At 46.7% G+C, this 17,844-nt stretch overlaps 1 protein-coding gene across 4 annotated transcripts in view; it reads right to left on the bottom strand.

Moving 5' to 3' along the window:
• The window catches only part of LYPD6 (LY6/PLAUR domain containing 6), a 36,155-nt gene continuing 18,311 nt past the window's right edge, over positions 1-17,844 (bottom strand). For all 4 annotated transcript variants that reach the window (XM_051810215.1, XM_051810218.1, XM_051810216.1 and 1 more), the window contains 4 exons: positions 7,789-7,934; positions 6,164-6,262; positions 3,112-3,242; positions 1-2,527 (listed from right to left, as the gene is read on the bottom strand). In XM_051810215.1, the coding sequence (XP_051666175.1) occupies positions 2,303-2,527; positions 3,112-3,242; positions 6,164-6,262; positions 7,789-7,891 (558 nt within the window). In that variant the 5' untranslated portion in view covers positions 7,892-7,934 and the 3' untranslated portion in view covers positions 1-2,302. The remainder of the gene's footprint in view (positions 2,528-3,111; positions 3,243-6,163; positions 6,263-7,788; positions 7,935-17,844) is intronic.

The following is a 17,844-nucleotide window of genomic DNA, read 5'->3' as shown; positions in this document are numbered from 1 at the left end:
TGCTCATGGCAAGGGGTAGGATGAGATGGTCTTTAAGGTCCCTTCCAACCCAAACCACTCTGGGATAAATTGAGGGACAACACACAGAAAAGGCAGAAACCCAACTGTGAGCCCCTGCCCAAGGCAGTAGCTCAGCTCAGGAGGTGCCATCCCCTAAATACACATATTTAAAACTACAAGGCCCCCAAAATTAAAATGCAATCCCCTTAAAATGCCCAGCTGAGCTACCATAACCCCTGTCTGAGCCCTGAGGACAGTGAGGACTTGGGATACAGCCCAAGCCTTGAGCCCACCTCAGCTGAATCTTAAACTCTTCCATTTTGCAGGCTAAAATAATAATAGATATATAAATTAATGTCAGAAGTCACAACCCCCTTTGCCTCGTTCTCCCCCAGCCCCTCAGTACCTCAATTCCTTAGATTGCCTAAATACAGAGGAGGGGACAGACTTCAAGGAGGCTGCAGGGTTGATTTTTTTTGGGAATCTCCAGAGGCAGGTTAAACTTGCATAGAACAACAGATTGCAACAACCCTCTTAATATTGGAGATCTGTGAGCAAGTCACAGAAGGACTGAAAGGACACCAAAATGTCTGGCTGTGTGTGAGGTCAACCAGCACCCCCCTCAAAAAGGGTTTTATATTAAAAAAATTGAAAATAAACAGTGTTGGAAGGTAAGATTTCTAGTGGTGTATATATATATATATACACACACACACACATATATATATTTTTTAATAACAACACACTGAGGTTTCCAGCCTTTCCTTCCCCAGAGAAATCACCTGAAGGTCAGTGGGAAGCAAGTGCTGATCCTCCTCCTCTGCTTCCAAGAAACCTCCCAGAAGCACAAGTCCCAAGGCCACAAACCCCAGGACAACCCTTTGCATGCCCAGATCTTCAGATTCCTCATTTTTTCAAGGTATCCCACACACAGATTCTACTTTTTGGGACTCTCCAGGATCCCTTGACACAGCCTTTGGATTCCAACTTTGCCTTCCTTCATCTGCATTTCACTGTAACTCCCCCAGAAAAAGCACTTCAGGGCAAAAACATGCTGGAACTTGAGCTCAAGTTACCTTGGAGCCTGAGCAGCAAAAGATTAGCTCATAAAAAGACAATTTATGACTGTAATGGTGTAAAAAAATTAATTATAAAACAGTTTGATTTAACTTTAAGCAAGTCCATGATACCCTGCTTTTATTACTGACTTTGCAAACAAAGTTGATTCTTTATATATTTATATATATATTTCTGATAATTTATATATTACAGGCTCACTGACTTGCAAAACACCCATTTTTTTTCCTGGCAATATCAGCATTAAGAATCTTTTAAACACTTCAGACCTTACTCAACATAGAAAAATAAATATTGCATCCGAGATTTCCAAGCAAAACAAGCAACACAGGGCACCAAAACACGGCTGGGGTAGCCCAGACTTCATTAAATAAAATAACAGAGCTATTCAGGATCAGTTTTCTCTCTCTCATACTCTAGGGCTGGGTGCCAAAACAGGAAAATATTGTCCTAAATCAGCGTGGAGATGGTGGTTGGTGACCACCAGCCCCTCAGTGTGGGGATCCACCAGCTCTCCATCCTCCTCACACCTGAGGGTTGGGGATGACACACCTCTAATCACACCAGAACAAGGATTTTTTTGAGTCTTGCTGGTTCAGTTTATAAACTCCAGGGATTTTCTGTGGGGGGGCCCTGGGGGTGGGTCTTTGTGCCGTTGGACCCCTCGGGAGAAGCACCTTTGGGCACCACTGGTTGCTCCAAGCTCCTGCTGGTCCCTTGAGCTCATCCCTTCCAGGTTGCTGCTTCCTTGCTGCGAATTCCTGCCCTCTCCAAGAGGATCAGGAAGTGTGGGGGACACTGACTGTGTGTTATTTACTGTGGGTTCTCAAGCAGGTTAAGGAGACACTGGAATTAGTGCAGGGGGAGGTGACAAAGGGCCATGTCCAGTAAGTGATGATGTGAGCAGGGGTGTAGTACTTGGAAAGAACATTTCTTCACAGAGATAACACAGACATCAACAAATGTTAGGCTGGACTCGGTGTCTTAGAGGTCTTTCTCAACCTAAGTGATGCTGTGAAGAGCACACTGGATTCTGGGAATATTTTCCATGAGTTTCTTCAAAAAAACCCAGTAGGAACATGGAGGTTTTGATCCCATTCCGATCCCAGGCTTGGGAGTTCATGATGACCGAGAAACCAGGAGGAAAAGCAGCCTTTCAGAGCCAACTCCAAAGCTCCAGCTCTGCAGGGAGAGGTTGGATGTCCATGAGATGTTCCCGCCCGGCTCAGCTGCCCGGCCGGGCCACGTGTGGCATTGTCACCCAGAGCTGTGCTATAGTCACCCAGTGCTGGGCCAGCAGCCCCAGCCAGAGGCACACTGTGGTCAGCAGGACAGGAGGGGACAGTCTCTGGGCCTTGTTGAGGGGGGACAGGGTGGTGAACACGGCGTCTGTGGAGTTCTTGGGCAGGGGCAGGTTGCAGATGCTGCCCTCGCAGCAGGACGTGCACACCTGGGAGGAACAGGTCACAACTTGGTTTTTTGGTGAATAAAAACACAAGGAATATAATATGATATTTTTAAAGGAGCACAGTGGCCAGTCTGATGATTTCCCCCATTTTTTTCCCTCCCCCTCCCTTCTTTTTTTAATCCATCTACTGGCAGACCAATTTTTTCTCCTTTTTTTTGCCCCTCCTTTTTTATCTTTCCCAAGAGAAACTTCGTTTCTGAGAATGCTGATTTATAGAATCACAGAATCAACTGGGTTGGAAAAGACCTCTTTGCAGAGGTTGTAGAGCCAGAAGGTCCCCCCTGAGCCTCCTTTTCTCCAGGCTGAGTCCCCCCAGCTCCCTCAGCCCCTCCTGCTGCTCCAGCCCCTCAATATCCTTCCTAAACTGAGGGGCCCAGAACTGGACACAGCACTCGAGTGCCCCTCACTGGTGCCCAGTTCAGGGGCAGGATCCCTTCCCTGGTCCTGCTGCCACACTATTCCTGATCCAGGTCAGGATGCCCTTGGCCATGGAACCAGTCAGGCTTCTGTCAGACCCCAATTCCCAGTTATTAGATGGAATAAAAAAGCAGTTTTTTCTGCCATACCTTGTACTCTTCATGCTTTATATACGTGCATCCTGTGGACAGACAGTCCTCCAGTGGCACACAGCGTTTGGTGACAGACACACTCTCCCCAGTGACTTTCATCATATGTTGGCTAAAGCAGTACCTTGTACCTGCAAAAAAACAGAAAAAATGTGTTTATCTGTCAAATTCCAGTTTTCTGATAGGCTACAAATAGGAAGAAATAGGAAAGAAGCCTTTAAAAAAAAATATTCCCAATACCTGTTTAGGTCTGAAGCTTATTTTCATTTAGGTGAAAAGATTTAATATATAAGTATATACAATGTACAACATAAAATAGATACTTTTAGATAATATATTTTTTATATTTTTTTACTGGTTTCATGCAGCATCATTAATTCTGTGGAACTGGGGTTTGCCCCAGTGGAGACAATTTTCCCTATATCCTAAAAATCTGGGCAAGTTGTCCTTGGGCTCCTGCACAGCCTGGAGAAGATCCTTCACCTTCTCTGTCCTTCAATTTTATCATACATAAAATAATGCCAGAATACCTGTAGAACACTCAGGAGGATTTAAGTATTTCTCAGTTTTTCCAGGTTTTGGAAAAAGCACCATGGCATGGGCTGGTATTCCTGCTATTCCCACTGCACCTTCTGCTCATCCCCAACAGGGACCATCCTCTTCCTCCTCCTTTTTTAAGCCATTTCTCCAGTGACATCTGTAAACCACACCAAAAATTCCCAGCAGAATGACTGACAAATGCTGTGGTCATTCCCAAGCATTAAGAATTCAGATTTATTTCCTGCTTTAGTCATTAAAGAGAAGCTGAAGGTGCTGCTCCCCTTCTTCCAAGCACTCCAAGCTGAAAACACTGGATTTTCAACACAAAAAAACACACCATTATATATTTATCCTCTAAATTATACATTTCTTTAATTAATCCATCTAATTGTGAATAAAACTGTTGTTTCCACAGGGGGGAAAAGGAGGAGCATGGTGCATTTAAAGCCCCCATTCCTGCCCAGCCCTGGTTCCCAGTGGGCAAACCCTGCATTCCTCTCGTGTTTTAGGCATTCAGCAACATCCCAGCAAGCTTGTGGACTGAACATGTCATTCTTTAGGCAATAAACCCCCCCAGATATCTGTCATATCTCTGACCTGCTCTTGACTCAAGTGTGATATCACAGAACAGACTTAACTTATCACCGGGGGATGGAGTCTCTCTGTGTGCTGTTTGCCTTCATTCCCAGGGCTTTTGATGTGTTTTCCAGCCTCTCCTGCCCTAAAACTCACGGTTTTACCCCAAGGAGAGCACCCTCTGTGCCCCAGCTGTGAGCTCCTCCCAGGACTTTGCCTGGAAGTGCCATTCCCAGCAATTCTGAGCTTTCTCATCCCTGCTCTGGCAGTGGAGTTTCCCCCTGACCAGTCCCAGATGGAACAAATAAAACTTCCAACATCCTCTCTCAACAACTCTTTTAAGGCTGTTTCATTCTTTCTTCCTTCCTTTCCTCTAGAAAATATTGTGCACTCATCTTGGAGATACAGATTTTCCTGGCACAGAACACCAGGCACAGGAGAGGCTGTCACCTTCCTGCAAGGCTACACACAAATCCACAGTAAGCCATAAAATCCACTCATTCCAATGAAAATTAACTTTTACTCTCTTCTCCAGGCACTCCAAGTGTAAGGATTGAGCCAGAGAACACTGGGAGAGCCCAGAAGAAAGTAAAGGAGGGGAACATCAAGCCCTCCTGCCCAGAGGGATGGAGGAGGAACTCCAGGCTGAGCTTGTGAAGACCATGGACCCAAAACTTTTACCAAAAATAACAAGAGAAATTTAGAGCAATTAAAATCAAACACTGCAGCGTGAAAGTTGATGCTTCTAAGTAATGGGGATGCTCTGGACACACCAAAGCACAGTTTTCCTCTCCCTTAAACCACCATTTGTCACTGATTTCACTTTCCAGATCAGAACTGGGTTTGCTAAGGTCATTCCTGCTGCTTGTTTCTAAAGGCAGACCCTGCAAGTCACCCTTTTCTCCTTGCACACAGCCACCTAAATACCCCCTTCTCCTGTCAAAACAGGGAGTGTCTGGGAATATTTGTCTCATCCCATGCCAGGCAGCCTGAGCTCTTTTATTGTTGTTGTTGCTGTGCTGATTTCAGCTGAAAGGAAACCAATTCTGGGACAGATAACGTGCTGCAAACATATCTGTGTCCCCACACAGGGCAGGTCAGGGCCTCCCTCCTTCCAAAGTAAATATTTTCTGAGGGCACTTGTCCCAAAACAGACCCAACTCAACTAAAGGGGCATCACAGGTTGGATAATCTTAATGTCTTGGGAGTGTCTCAAAAGAGTAGGAAGGGAAGGGGAGGTCTGGGGATCTCACCAGTGCCTGGATATGATATTTGAGTGCCTGTATTCCAAAGGTTTTCCTGAGTTGTTCCAAAATTCAGACTCCAAGGGGAGTTATGAGATCAAACCACTGAAAATACCAAAATTCCAGCCTCAGCTGCCCTGAGCGTGGGCTCGTGCCCAAGGGGAGGGAAGTGAACAAAGGCAGAACCAGGTCTGTATTTCCCAGTAAATGAAACACAACCTTTAAAAATACACCCCTGTGAGGGTAGGCAGGCCCTGGCCCAGGTTGCCCAGAGAAGCTATGGCTGCCCCTGGATCCCTGGAAGTGTCCAAGACCAGGTTGGACAGGGCTTGGAGCAACCTGGGCTAGTGGAAAGTGTCCCTGATTGGAACAAGATGGGCTTAAGTCCCTTTGAACCCAAACCATTCCACAATTCCACGACTCTATAAAATAAACATCCCCCGATTTAATCCCCAGCTGAACCAGAGGAGTGCAGGGAAGAGATGAAAGTCCTAAACTTCATCCAGCACAGAGACAGAAAAGCTTAAAGGATTACTCCTATCGCTTACACATCTTCCTTTACTGGGGAGACTTCACAGGCAAAAGGAGCAGAACCACCAGATCTGGGAATACCAGGGGCTCAGCGTGGCCTGTGGCAGGAACAGGGAGCAGCAGTGGGAAGGTGGGTTTAATTAAACACTAATTAACGTTACCTCTGGGACAGTAGACATCCGGAGCCCAGCGGTTGCACTCGTAATTATCCGCGGCCCTTTCGCAGGTGAAACACTTAAATCCCCGAGGATACGGCGTGGCTGGAAGGAATGGATAACATGGAGTTAAAATGAGCCTGGTAATCTGCTTCCATGGTGCTTTTCACGGGCACACAGCAACGTTTGTTCTCTTCAGATCTGGTTTTCTACAAATACACACCTGTGAGCTTCGGCAGGTTGGGCCTGATTTGGAAAACCCTGTCACTTATATGTATATGCAGAGGCACTTTTAGGTACATATGGACTCGTTTCAGATGTGTTTTTACCCAGCAGACTGACTTCAAAGGGAGTTAATGTGAGCAAGGAACACTTATTCCCCTGGAATCAGAGCTCACATCCAACACTGCTGCTTTATGGGTGCTGATAACAAAATATCAGATGGATTAAAATACTCTGGAAAATTTCCCACCGAGGAAAAGAGCTGCTCCTGTTGAAGGCTGATGTTCCCAAAAGGAAGAAAAATCACTGTGCTGAACCTCCAGCTTTCACCAGCAGCCTCTGTTCTAATTTCTCTTGCCAAACAAAGAGCATAATTCCTTAAGTGCTCTCCTGGCAACACTTCTGGAGCACCTCCAATGCTTCTTCAAGGTGCTGCCACCTTCTCAGAAGCCAAACGGTGAACAGGTCATGTTTATCTTCATGGGGTGAAGTAAACTGAACCTTCACAGCCCCATGGATCACATCTTAACCCTCCCTCCTCTTCCTCTCTTTCCCTTGTCCCTCAGCTCTGGGCCAGAGTCACCTGGGAGCATCTCTGGTGGGGCTGGTGCTGCCCTCAAGGAACAGCTTGGGGTGGGAAAACACATCAGCACAGACTAAATTTATCCCTGTCACTGTGGACTGCTGGTTGTGGTTATGGTGTAAAACTAGAGTTTCATCCTGCTTGTGCAGAATATAAATTTTCCAGCCAAATGCAGGAAGTAGTGAATTTTCTCTGGGAAGAGATGGCAGGAACAGCTCCAGAAGCACCCTCTTCTCATGGAATTCACTAAGTTTGTGCCTGATAAAGTGAATAGACTAGTGAGAGTCCAGGGAAGAGCTAAAGATGTCCAACTCTGCTACAGCATTGCTCCAGGAGTCGCTGAGATCAAGCCAGGAGCTGCTGGTGCCACAGCTGCTAATAGTGGCGTTTGGCCCTTGCTCTCAGCTATCCATGTGCTCAGGGTCCGTGTGGCCATGGTCTCCTGGACAGGGAGATTATTGAGGGACAGAAAATAGTGAACTAAAGGCTCCTGACATGCCCAGCAGCTGCCTGTGACCCCAGCCTGTCCTATAAACCCTGGTCTGGTTTTACGTGGAATCATAGAATGGCTTGGGTTGGAAGGGAAATAAGGGGTCATTTTGTTCCAGCCCCTGCCATGGGCAGGGACACCTTCCACTAGCCCGGGTTGCTGGGTTAATTCAGAAGGAAAAACCTTGAGGTGGGTCCAGAGAACTTGGTTCTTCTTGCACACCAACTCGGCTCCATGAGTGTGGGGACGTGCGTTTACCCTTCGCTCTGCTCTCAGCTCCACCCTGACGTGTGTTTGCCCTTGTCCCTGCCCTCACTCCCCCCCGAGGTGACTTACTGGAGGGGTGGAGGTAGACGATGTCCTTGCGGGTGAAGTCGCGGCCGTGGGCGCTGAGCAGGCCGAGCAGCAGCAGCCAGGCCGGCGCGGGCGGCGGGGCCATGGCCCGGCGAGGACGTGCTCATGCGGCGGCCGAAACACCTCCCCTGGGCAAGAGCAGAGAGCAGGGGTGAGCACAGCAGAGCCACCAGGAGCAGGGCCACCACCTCAGCCCCGGCAACGTGACCTCGGCAAAGGCACGGCCACACGGTCACGGAATCCCAGAATGTGCTGAGCTGGAAGGGACCCACAGGGACCATCCAGTCCAACCCTCAGCCCTGCACAGGACAGACCCAAGAGTCACCCCCTGTGCCCCAGAGGATCATCCAAACCCTCCTGGAGCTCTGGCAGCCTTGGGGCTGTGCCCACTGCCCTGGGGAGCCTGGGCAGTGCCAACCAGCCTCTGGGGGAAGAACCTTTCCCTGAGATCCAACCTGAGCCTGCCCTGACACAGCTCCAGCCATTCCCTGGGTGCTGTCCCTGCTCACAGAGAGCAGATCTCAGTCCCTGCCCCTCCTCTGCCCCTGCCCAGGCAGCTGGAACTGCACTGAGGTCTCCCCTCAGTCTCCTCCAGCTAAACACACCAAATTGCCCTCAGAGTCCTCACACGGCTTCAAATCAAGGTCCTTCCCCACCCTCATTGCCCTCCTTTGGATGCTCCCCTGAGCCTTCCACCGCCCTCCCATGGGTCAGGCAGTGGTGTTCATAAATCATAATAAATTCATTTAAATTAATTAAATGAATTAAATTAAAATAAAGAAATAAAATTATTTAAGTTACATGAACAAGTTATAAATTTGTAAAAAATAATTTGGCATAGAGATTCCTGGCACTGCCTGGGAAAAGGGCGTGGACAAACCCTCTCCTGGCTGGAGAGCTGCAAACAGGAGCCAAGGACAAAGGTGGTCGACTTTGTCACTGTTTAGAACTTAAACAGTCAGAGACTGGTTGGCAAAAGCCTCAGTAGGATGTTGATAAAGTCATGAGAGACTGTGCTGTGACAGGATTTAACAGCTGTTAGAGAGTAATGGAAAACTGCAGGATTAGACCAGGAAGAAAGGAAACAGTAGGTGGAGATCCATTGGGATATCTGGGAGAGCAGTGGTGGGTCTCCCCCAGCCACTCTCCAACCCAACTCCACCCCACAACTCCAACCCCAGCCCAGGCTCACACCCTCCACCAGTGTACAAACCAGGAGCTCCACATCACTTCCCACATATCTCAGGGAAGCTGAGGAGCTCCAGCTGCTGCAGGGGGGCTCTGCCTTCACCTGGCTGCTGTTCATAACACAAAGTGACCACTGCTTTCTCCTCATCCGTGCTCCAAAGGGTCCTATTCCCTCTGTGACGCCGTTGACCCACAACACAACGTATTTTTTCCCATGTTCCTGACTGATGGGAACTGATGTGAAATCACCCCCAAAACAGCTTTCAGGAGCACCCCAATCTGTGGGGAGCCATCCAGGAGTAGACAATGCTAATACATCATTAAATATGTGGCTCATATTATTAGAAGTCCCTACAAATTATGACAGTGCCTCAAAAACCAAACGGGACAGGAAAATCCCAGGAGGACGTAGCTGCTGAGCCAGGCAGGAGCCACTGGTTTCCCTTGGAATCCATCCACAACACACAGGGTTGGGATTTTTCTTCTCCCACCCAGATTGACCAGGAGATCTGCAATACCCAGATATTTCCCAGGCACCTTTGAATGTGTGCTAACTGTTCTTTAACAAATATTTTGTGTTGGTTGTTTTTCAGGAAAGATGTGCCGGGGGTGGGGACCTTCCACCTCTGCCTCCAAATGTTTGTCTCACAGCAGAGACCACACAGGCCCAGCAGCACAAAGGCCATCGGGGTGGGGGGGTGGTTGTCGTTGTCCTTGCTCTGGTGTGCAAACAGCTCTTTTATTAAAACACAGTGAAATCCATAAAAATAGTGAGGAGAACAGATAACACACAACGTGGTGCATTAAATGTTGTTGTTTTAACCTTCTGAGAAGGAAATGCCAGTTTTCCCTGGGTTTACTCCACAGATGCCTATCAGGCAGGGGAAAATGAAAGCCTGATTGGAAGCAGACAGGAAGTAAAACAAACCTCTCCCAGCCCTGTGGAAGATGAAAGGAATGGGTCCAGCAGCTCCACGTGGGGTCTGGAGGGAAAGCTCACAGCAAATCCGTTTGGAGCCCACCTGGGTGAGGGAGGTATGTGCATGGATTTGGGACTGAATAGTCCTGAATTTTTGAGTTCCTCATGGATCCAAATGGACTTGGAGCTGGTCAAATGCTGACATCACCCTGATGCCCCTGAGCTGAGGACAACAGAAGCCATCAGCTGTACAAGCAGCAGCGCTGGGTAAACATGTTACACTCCAGGAGATTTCACTTCCAGAACATGGATCTGTGCATAACACAAGTCACATTGATGCTCAGTGTGGAAACAAGATGTTTTTGGGCTCCTGAGCCCAGTTCCTCCATCATCACACACAAATCAGCCTCTCTGCTCGTAGCTCAACCAGAGCCACTCAACCCAACACATGGATATTGCTCAGTATTCATACCCTTAAGATAACAAAGGTTTGGAGGGGAGATTGATTTTGGGATTATTTTTTTATCCCAAACAACTCAAGGCAGATTTTACAAGCCCCACTATTCCTTTCCAGACATCAGCAGTTTGCAGTGAAACCGTGGGTTCATGTGGTTGCAGCCGCAACCCTGAGCTATAGCCCCCAAAAATTGGGATTCACATCCCAAAGAGAGGAGCTCAGCTCAGTGCTAATCAGTAACCAGTGATTAACATATGGTTTCAACATAAAGGACAAACAGAGCCACAGAATCATTAAGTCTGGAAAAGACCTCCAACATCATCGAGTCCAACCATAATATTTTAACCAATATTTTAAATTCGAACATAACAAGGTTAAAACAACGGCCTGAATTCCTCCCAAGTGCAACAAGACAAGAATTTGTTGAGTTTGCTCATCCCAACCACAAAAAGCTTTTGTCTTTGCAGTGCTGATCAAAGCCTTCCAGTGGAGGACACCGGTTCTCCCTCTCTCGCACACGCTCCCTTTTGTGGCAGCGATTGCTGATTCAGCCCGTCTCCAAACCCTGAGAGCACTTGCCTGCTCATCAGATTCAGAGGACGAGTGGCTGTTAGTCCTGCCTGAAAGGGTGGCAGAAATCCTCCAGCTGCTCTCTAAAAATGCTCACATCATGCCTCTCGTAATTGCAAAGAGCTTAATTGCCGACACCGCTTATAATGAGAAAGAACCGTGAATGAGTACGGAGAATTCACTTCCCATCTCTATTTTGTATGTCTGGAACATTTAATTGCAGGCAGAGAATTCAAGTTAGAAACTCTGTGGGTTACAAAATGATCCAGGGCAAGGCCAGCAGAGCCAATATTTTGAATTATGGCACTTGGTGAAGTAGAAAGTCTTTAGTGACAAAACACCTGCCACAGAGGGCACATCCCCCCTGCTCATTCCACACACACAGGTAGTATAAAAATAAATAGGTATTTATGCATTAACTACTGTCAGAAACCCAAATACTCAATATTTCATAAATATTTTGAGCATAAACACATGGGTTCACACAGTTCTCTCTTTCATGAGGGGCAAAACACAGGTATAAATATGTGACATCCACCCGAGAAAATGTTCATTGATGCTTAAGGTGATAACGACATTTCACAGAGAGTGGAACAGCAGGAATGTTTTCAATAAAAGCAACTATAAAACATAAAAAAAATATTCAATAATTACTGTTCAGCACACTCATCCTCCCTGGTTTTTTTACACCCATGCATAAAAATAAAAATCTAATTGCTTTTAAAGGACTAGATAATATAATATATATATAGATAAATGTATATAGATATATATATATGGATGCACTATCTTAAAACCTGCAGACATTTGACCCCCCCAAAAAATAGATTTAGTTCCCAAAATGATCCTAAATGATATTTTTCCTGCAATGCTGGATTCTCCTCAGGAAGCCTCGAGGAGGGTTTTGGGGGCATCTGGGTGTGTTTTAGGGGTGACCAGGGAGGTTTTGGGGCACCTGGGAGGGTTTGGGGGGTCCCCAGGGAGGTTTTGTGGGTATCTGGGTGTGTTTTGGGGTACCTGGGAGAGCTTTGGGAGTGCTCAGGGAGAGTTTTGGGGGTGCCCAAAGCCCTAAGAAGCCTCACCAAAAGCACAAAGACTTTTTCTTCTGCTCCTTCTCATTCATGACTTCCACCAAAAGTGCCAAACTTCACAGAAAAAAATGGTTTTTCATGGAGTTATTGGTGCTGGATCAGCTACCCCAGGGCTAAACCTCTGCTGGCAGAACCTCTCCGGGGCACGGGCACAGATTTTTTTCCTTCTGGATTAACCCGGCTCCTTTCCAGGCTCCTTTCCCAGCCTAATGGAACCTGCTCTGAATCCGCCACCGGGCTGCAGTTTGGGGCCACATCACATGGCATTTAGATCATACAGTCTGTTTGGGAAAGGTCCTGGGCGCTGACACAGAAATCCTGGTTCAAACTCCATCTCTCCAGCTTCCCCAGCACCTTTCAGTCGGAAAGGCATCCCCATCCCCGGGATTACTCCTTCCTGCCCTTTGCCCCGACACGGCGCTATGGAGATGAACCACTGGAGGCCCCGAGCAGAGCCCAGTTGCCCATTTGTCAGGTCTCATTAGGGAGGTGACATCTCATCCTCGTTGTCACCACCGCTGGGACAATGGAAGGTCCCCGTCCTGCGAGGAAGGACAGGGAGCCCCGGAGCAGAGGCGCTGCCGGATGGATGTCAGACTTCCAGTCTGGGGGAGAAGTGTTGATGGAGGAGACAGTTATTTTTAAGGATGTGTTTGTCCCTCCTGTCCCTCTCACAAGCTCAGCAGATACCTCCTAACTGACCATGACTGAAACCACTGCCAGCTGCAAGTTTGCAGGAAATACACCATTTCAGGGGGAAAAATGGAAAAAAAAAAAAAAAAGGAGCCAGACACCAAATCTTCCCATACAGACACTTGGACAAAGCCAGGCATGAAAGAATTCCCAGTTCATGGGCATTTCTGTGGTTCTCTTCATGAACCTACAGCACAGGCTGCAGTGGGCAGTGTCCCTGCACCTCCCTCCCATGGGAGATGGAGCATTTCCCTGCTCTCCCTGGCATCTAATGCCGTAGGAGGTTGATGATTCTGCTGAAATCTCACCTCAACCTTCCTTCTGCATCTCCTTCTTGCTGTCTAGGCCACCCTCCAAGTACCTACGAGGTTCCTACCTTATTTCACCTTGACATTTTCGCTTATGGAAGAGCCTCCACCTCAGAACGCCCCAAAGCAACGCTGCCCTCAGCTAAACAAACCAGCAGGAGCAAGTAAAAGTTCCCTCCCAGCAGGACTCACCAGCCCTAAAGCAGCAGGCACAGCATGTCCAAGCAGCAACATCTGTGAGAAACTGCAGAGACCTCGGCGCGAGTAATTTGCTCTCGCGAACTCCGCTGTGCGGGGTCAGCTGGGCCATCCCTGCCCTGGGTTAGGATGGCTGTTCACCAGGGAGAAATGAAGTTATGGGAGCTCCAAGCAGCATGACAAGGCTGGAAGATCTGCTCCCGGGTGCAGGGTCTCCCCAACAGGAATTCCTGCTCGTGCACAACCCCAGCGGGATGTTCCCAAATAACGTAAGAATTCACTCAGCTGATTTTTCTCCCAGTTCACAGCAAGCTGCAGGTTGGGGTTTCCATGACTGAATCTACAATATTTGGATTCATTTGCATCTCTCCACAGCTTCAGAATCCAAGCCCAGCTCTCTGCCTGTGTCACCTCATCACTGTCCAGAGACAAATCGGAATGGCAACGGAACCTTTCCCATCTGCCGACTGTGGATCCCAGACAACAATCCCAGAGACTATTTGCAGCTTCTCCAGCTCTAATTGTACTTTTCCCTGTTTTCCTCTATCCCACTTAACCTTTTTCCTACTTTTTTTTTTATTTTTGTCTGTTCTGTTAGTTTCTCTTCTTTTAGTTCCCACCACACATATAAGAAAGGTTCTGAACAAAAACTGGAATTCTTATTATTGTTTCAAAATCCAGCTTCTCCCCACGTGCCATTTAGAGGCTTTTCCTTGCAGTTTTTCCCCAGGAATGGTTAAACATGTCTCCTCATAACTTGAGACATAGTGAAGCACATCCAGCTTGGATCTAAAGAACCTCTTGGAGAAGGGCTTCGCTGCCTCTCCTCAATTACAGTAAGCAAGAGTAATTAAACAATCAAACACAATTAGTGCACAAATTACTCCCAGAAATCTAATCGCCTTGCTGCCAATTACCAAGCCTGGAGTTCATTGAGCTAAAAGCCCATGTCCTGGGCAAGTGAAGGGGGGGACAATATGTTCCCTCTCACACCGCCTTCCCTCGGGTGCAATTTAATCTTTACCAGGATGTGATTCCAAGATTATTTTACCAGCAGCACGTTGCTTCTGTTTCCAACCTGAAATACTTCTATTTTCAGTAGTAAAACTTTTCTTGGGTCTCATACAAACCCCTGTTCACGTGTCCTTTGGATAGTTCAGCTTCAGATAAACACAGAGAGGGGATGGAACAGAGATATTTCACCTGAGTAGTTCAGATAAGTCATATTTGGCATAAATTAAGGGGAAAAAATTAACTTAAAATCAGCAGGGCATGATGTTCATATGAGAAAACAGAATTTCTGCAAATTAATTGTCCAGCTGAGGAGATATTAAAAGTTAGGCATAATTCATTCCATAAGGAACACACAGTGGTGCAGGTACACCACTATTTTTATTTTTAAATTACACAGGGTATTCAAACCCCTGACCATAAACACTTCAGAATCAGAAGAAATGGATGATCCAAGAAATCATGTCAAGACCTATCCCCCAGGATTTTGCATGGTATGTGATAGAGGCAGCAGGGGTAGCAATCCCTGGACTCAGTGGGATGCAGAAGATCGGGATTTGGCTCAGTTTGGGAATTCTGGAAGGCAGGAACCACCCCTCCTGTGTCCCACAGCACATGGAGTGACCTCAGTGCACGGGGAGCCCTCAGACATCCCGGCTCCACACAGCCAGAGGGGAAGGAAACCATGCGTGAGCACAGAAATCCCGGGATTTTCCTGCTAATAAGAAGCCAAAAGCCCCAATCATTGAGTTCCATTGGAGAAGGGGGGCTAAATAATTTCCTAAATAAACATTTAAGTTCACAGGGGCAACCAGAGGGGCTCCTCTTCCCGAGACAGGGATGTTATCCCTGTGGATCCCATGGTTCCTACAGCTCCTTTGTGCTCCCAGTGAAAATCTTGGAGCAAAGGAGGAAGGGGACACCCAGGGAAGGATATTTCAGGACAGGGAGGCTGTGACTGATGGTCCAGGGGTGGTGGCCCCACCATGAGCAGAGGGCAAGGTGGTGATGCTCTCCTAGGGAAAAGTAAAATGAGGTCCAAGATCCTGAGCATTAAAGGTAAATTTTGGTGAAGCTCAATTGGGGTCATCACAGACCATCTTTCCTACTTTCATTTAAACCAAGCAGCAAGACCATTCAAATAACTAGGAAAAAGGGAAAGAATTTCAGTGTGTTACCAAATAAAACAGTCAAAGAGATGCCAAAGAGAAGTGAAATCAAACAAAACAGGAGAACATGTCCCATGTTTATGAACAGAGGGATGGAAAATGATCTAATCTGCAACCAAGACATGAAACTTGTCAAGAAAATACTTTTTTAGTCTGTGTTCCACTTGGCACATACATATAAACAGCATTTTGAGAGGAATGAGATGATCTTGCTGAGCTTTTAAGGATATATTTTTATTACCTCCAGAAAATTGAGACAACCTTGAGACCAAGAGGATCTTCAGCACAAACTCAGTATTTTTAAAGGCTCAAAGGAACAACTGCTGAGTCTGAGGTCATCCTGGGTAAACTCACAGAGCAGTTTGTTTGTCCTACAGAAAGAAGTATTTTGAGTGGTAAAAAAAAACCCGCAAGGTGAATTAAAATTAGAATTAATTCAGTTATTTGGTGCAGGATGAGCACTTTGTCCATCTGGAAATTGTAACGGCATCAACAAGAGGGGGTGACTTTCTGCACAAGGGGAAAGAATTTTCTGTAGGAAGGACCTTAAGTGCAGCTCAGCTTCCCAGGATATGGATGGATGGATAAAAATTGTGGATGTTGTGGAAAAAGAGGTCTCCAAACAAACCTCTCGTTTGCCAAGGGGCAGGATTCCGGCTCTGGCTGTGAAAGGAGACTGTTACACAGAATAATTGGGGAGAGACCAAAGCACAGCCCCAAAGCACCGAACCCTTGTGATTACAAAAACGAGTTCTACCCAATTAACCAGGCATGCCCGGGCCAAATTAAAACCCAGCTTAGTGACATCTCCAAATCTAATTGGTGAAAAGGGTGCCTCCAAATGAAAATACTTACTTTTTCCCCCCACCACCGCTTTCCTGCAAGTCTAGGTTCAACATTTTTGTCCCAGAAGTATTGACAAGAAACTTCTTGCTGAAAGGCCGGCGAGGACGTTAAAGGCCGAGCGAGTCGTCGTGCGACAAACTGTGCTTTAATAAAGCCACACATCAATCTGCACCATTGTGTCCTGGCTCTCCTGATGCCTCCCCCCCCCCTCTCTCCAGAGGGATTTGTGACAGTTCTTCTGGGACATCACCCCACACATTTGACATGCTAGATTAGGCACCGAGTCACAAACCGCTCGGCGTCCACCCCAAGCCGGCTTTGTACAACTTCAGACATCAGCCCTGGCAACATCAGCTTGTGGAAATGAGGTTTTCTTGCCGTGAACTGATTCAAAATTTGAGCCTTTTCCCCCCCATTGAAGAATGTTTTGTCACCAAAACCAACATAAAATTGGTTGGGCCGTTATTGCTCCTTGCAACGGGAAAGATATTAATGAGCTTCCTTGTTTTGCCTGCTCCCGTTGTAATGCCATGTTTTTTCCCCCCCAAACAATTTAACATTTGCATGTAGCAGTTAATGAACACCAGGAGGTTTTTTTCCAGCCCTGGCCACGCAGAGATGAGGCTGCAGAAAGGCTCTGTTCCCCTGGCAGTTCACCCAGAGTTCATCCCATTTTTCATTTCCCGACCCGCCCGTGAATTCCCGTTGGCATGAGGCATCAAAAACCCAGGGAGAGGACATGGAAGAGGACAACACTTTTGCTCCTTTCCAAAGGGCACATCTCCAACCAGGTTGGAGGAGACACCGCAGGGATGTCGGCATTAACCCCCAGGGAAATAATCGGGAATTGGGAATGGACTGACCATTCCCAGCTATTCCCTTTTGGCACCTACTTAAATTTTAATGACCAACGACCTGACCCTGGCACACCCACCCTTTGGATAAGTATCTCAATCTCATTTTTCTCTTGGTAGAATAAAGTAGTTTGTGTTTGTCTGTGCCCACAAGGAGCAGAGTCAGAGGTGGCTCCCAAAACCAGTTTTCTACATCAAAACAAATCAGACTTTCTCTTGCTCTATTTGATTATTTCTACTGCCACCCTTTGCTCCTGTAACAGACTTTGTCATAAGTCTCTTTGCAGAAATTGCCAAAATTAGTTGCTTTAAAACGGCAAAATTCACCTGATTTGGTATTTTCTATCCTGTGATACCAAAATTTAAATACTTTCCTCAAAAAGCTTTACTCAGATTGATGCCGCTGCTGTCCCTCTGCTTTTAATGCATATTTTATTTGGTATAAACAGTAGAAGAGCTATGTATCATTAAATAAACCCAAATGAGAACTGACCAATTAGTGTTCTTTCAGCTGTCTGTTAATTCACAGAGTAAACAACTCTAATTCATTAAGATTTTCATTAGTTTTTCCAGAAAAACAAACCTCAGCATAACCCAAAACAAACAATGCTCCCTCTGCTCCATATGATTTTCCAGTGTTATTTGAATTCAATGGCCAGTTAATTGCCACTTGTCCTCCTAGAAAAAGCCATTTAATTCCTTTGTTTTTCCAACTTGTTGGCAAAAAAAAAAAA

The sequence above is a fragment of the Manacus candei genome, unplaced genomic scaffold (assembly GCF_025592945.1).
Source record: "Manacus candei isolate 608988 ecotype Guabito, Panama unplaced genomic scaffold, ASM2559294v1 h1tg000077l, whole genome shotgun sequence".
Lineage (NCBI taxonomy): Eukaryota > Metazoa > Chordata > Aves > Passeriformes > Pipridae > Manacus > Manacus candei.
Note: the sequence above shows the minus strand (reverse complement) of the source record. Positions and strands in the feature narration are given on the sequence as shown.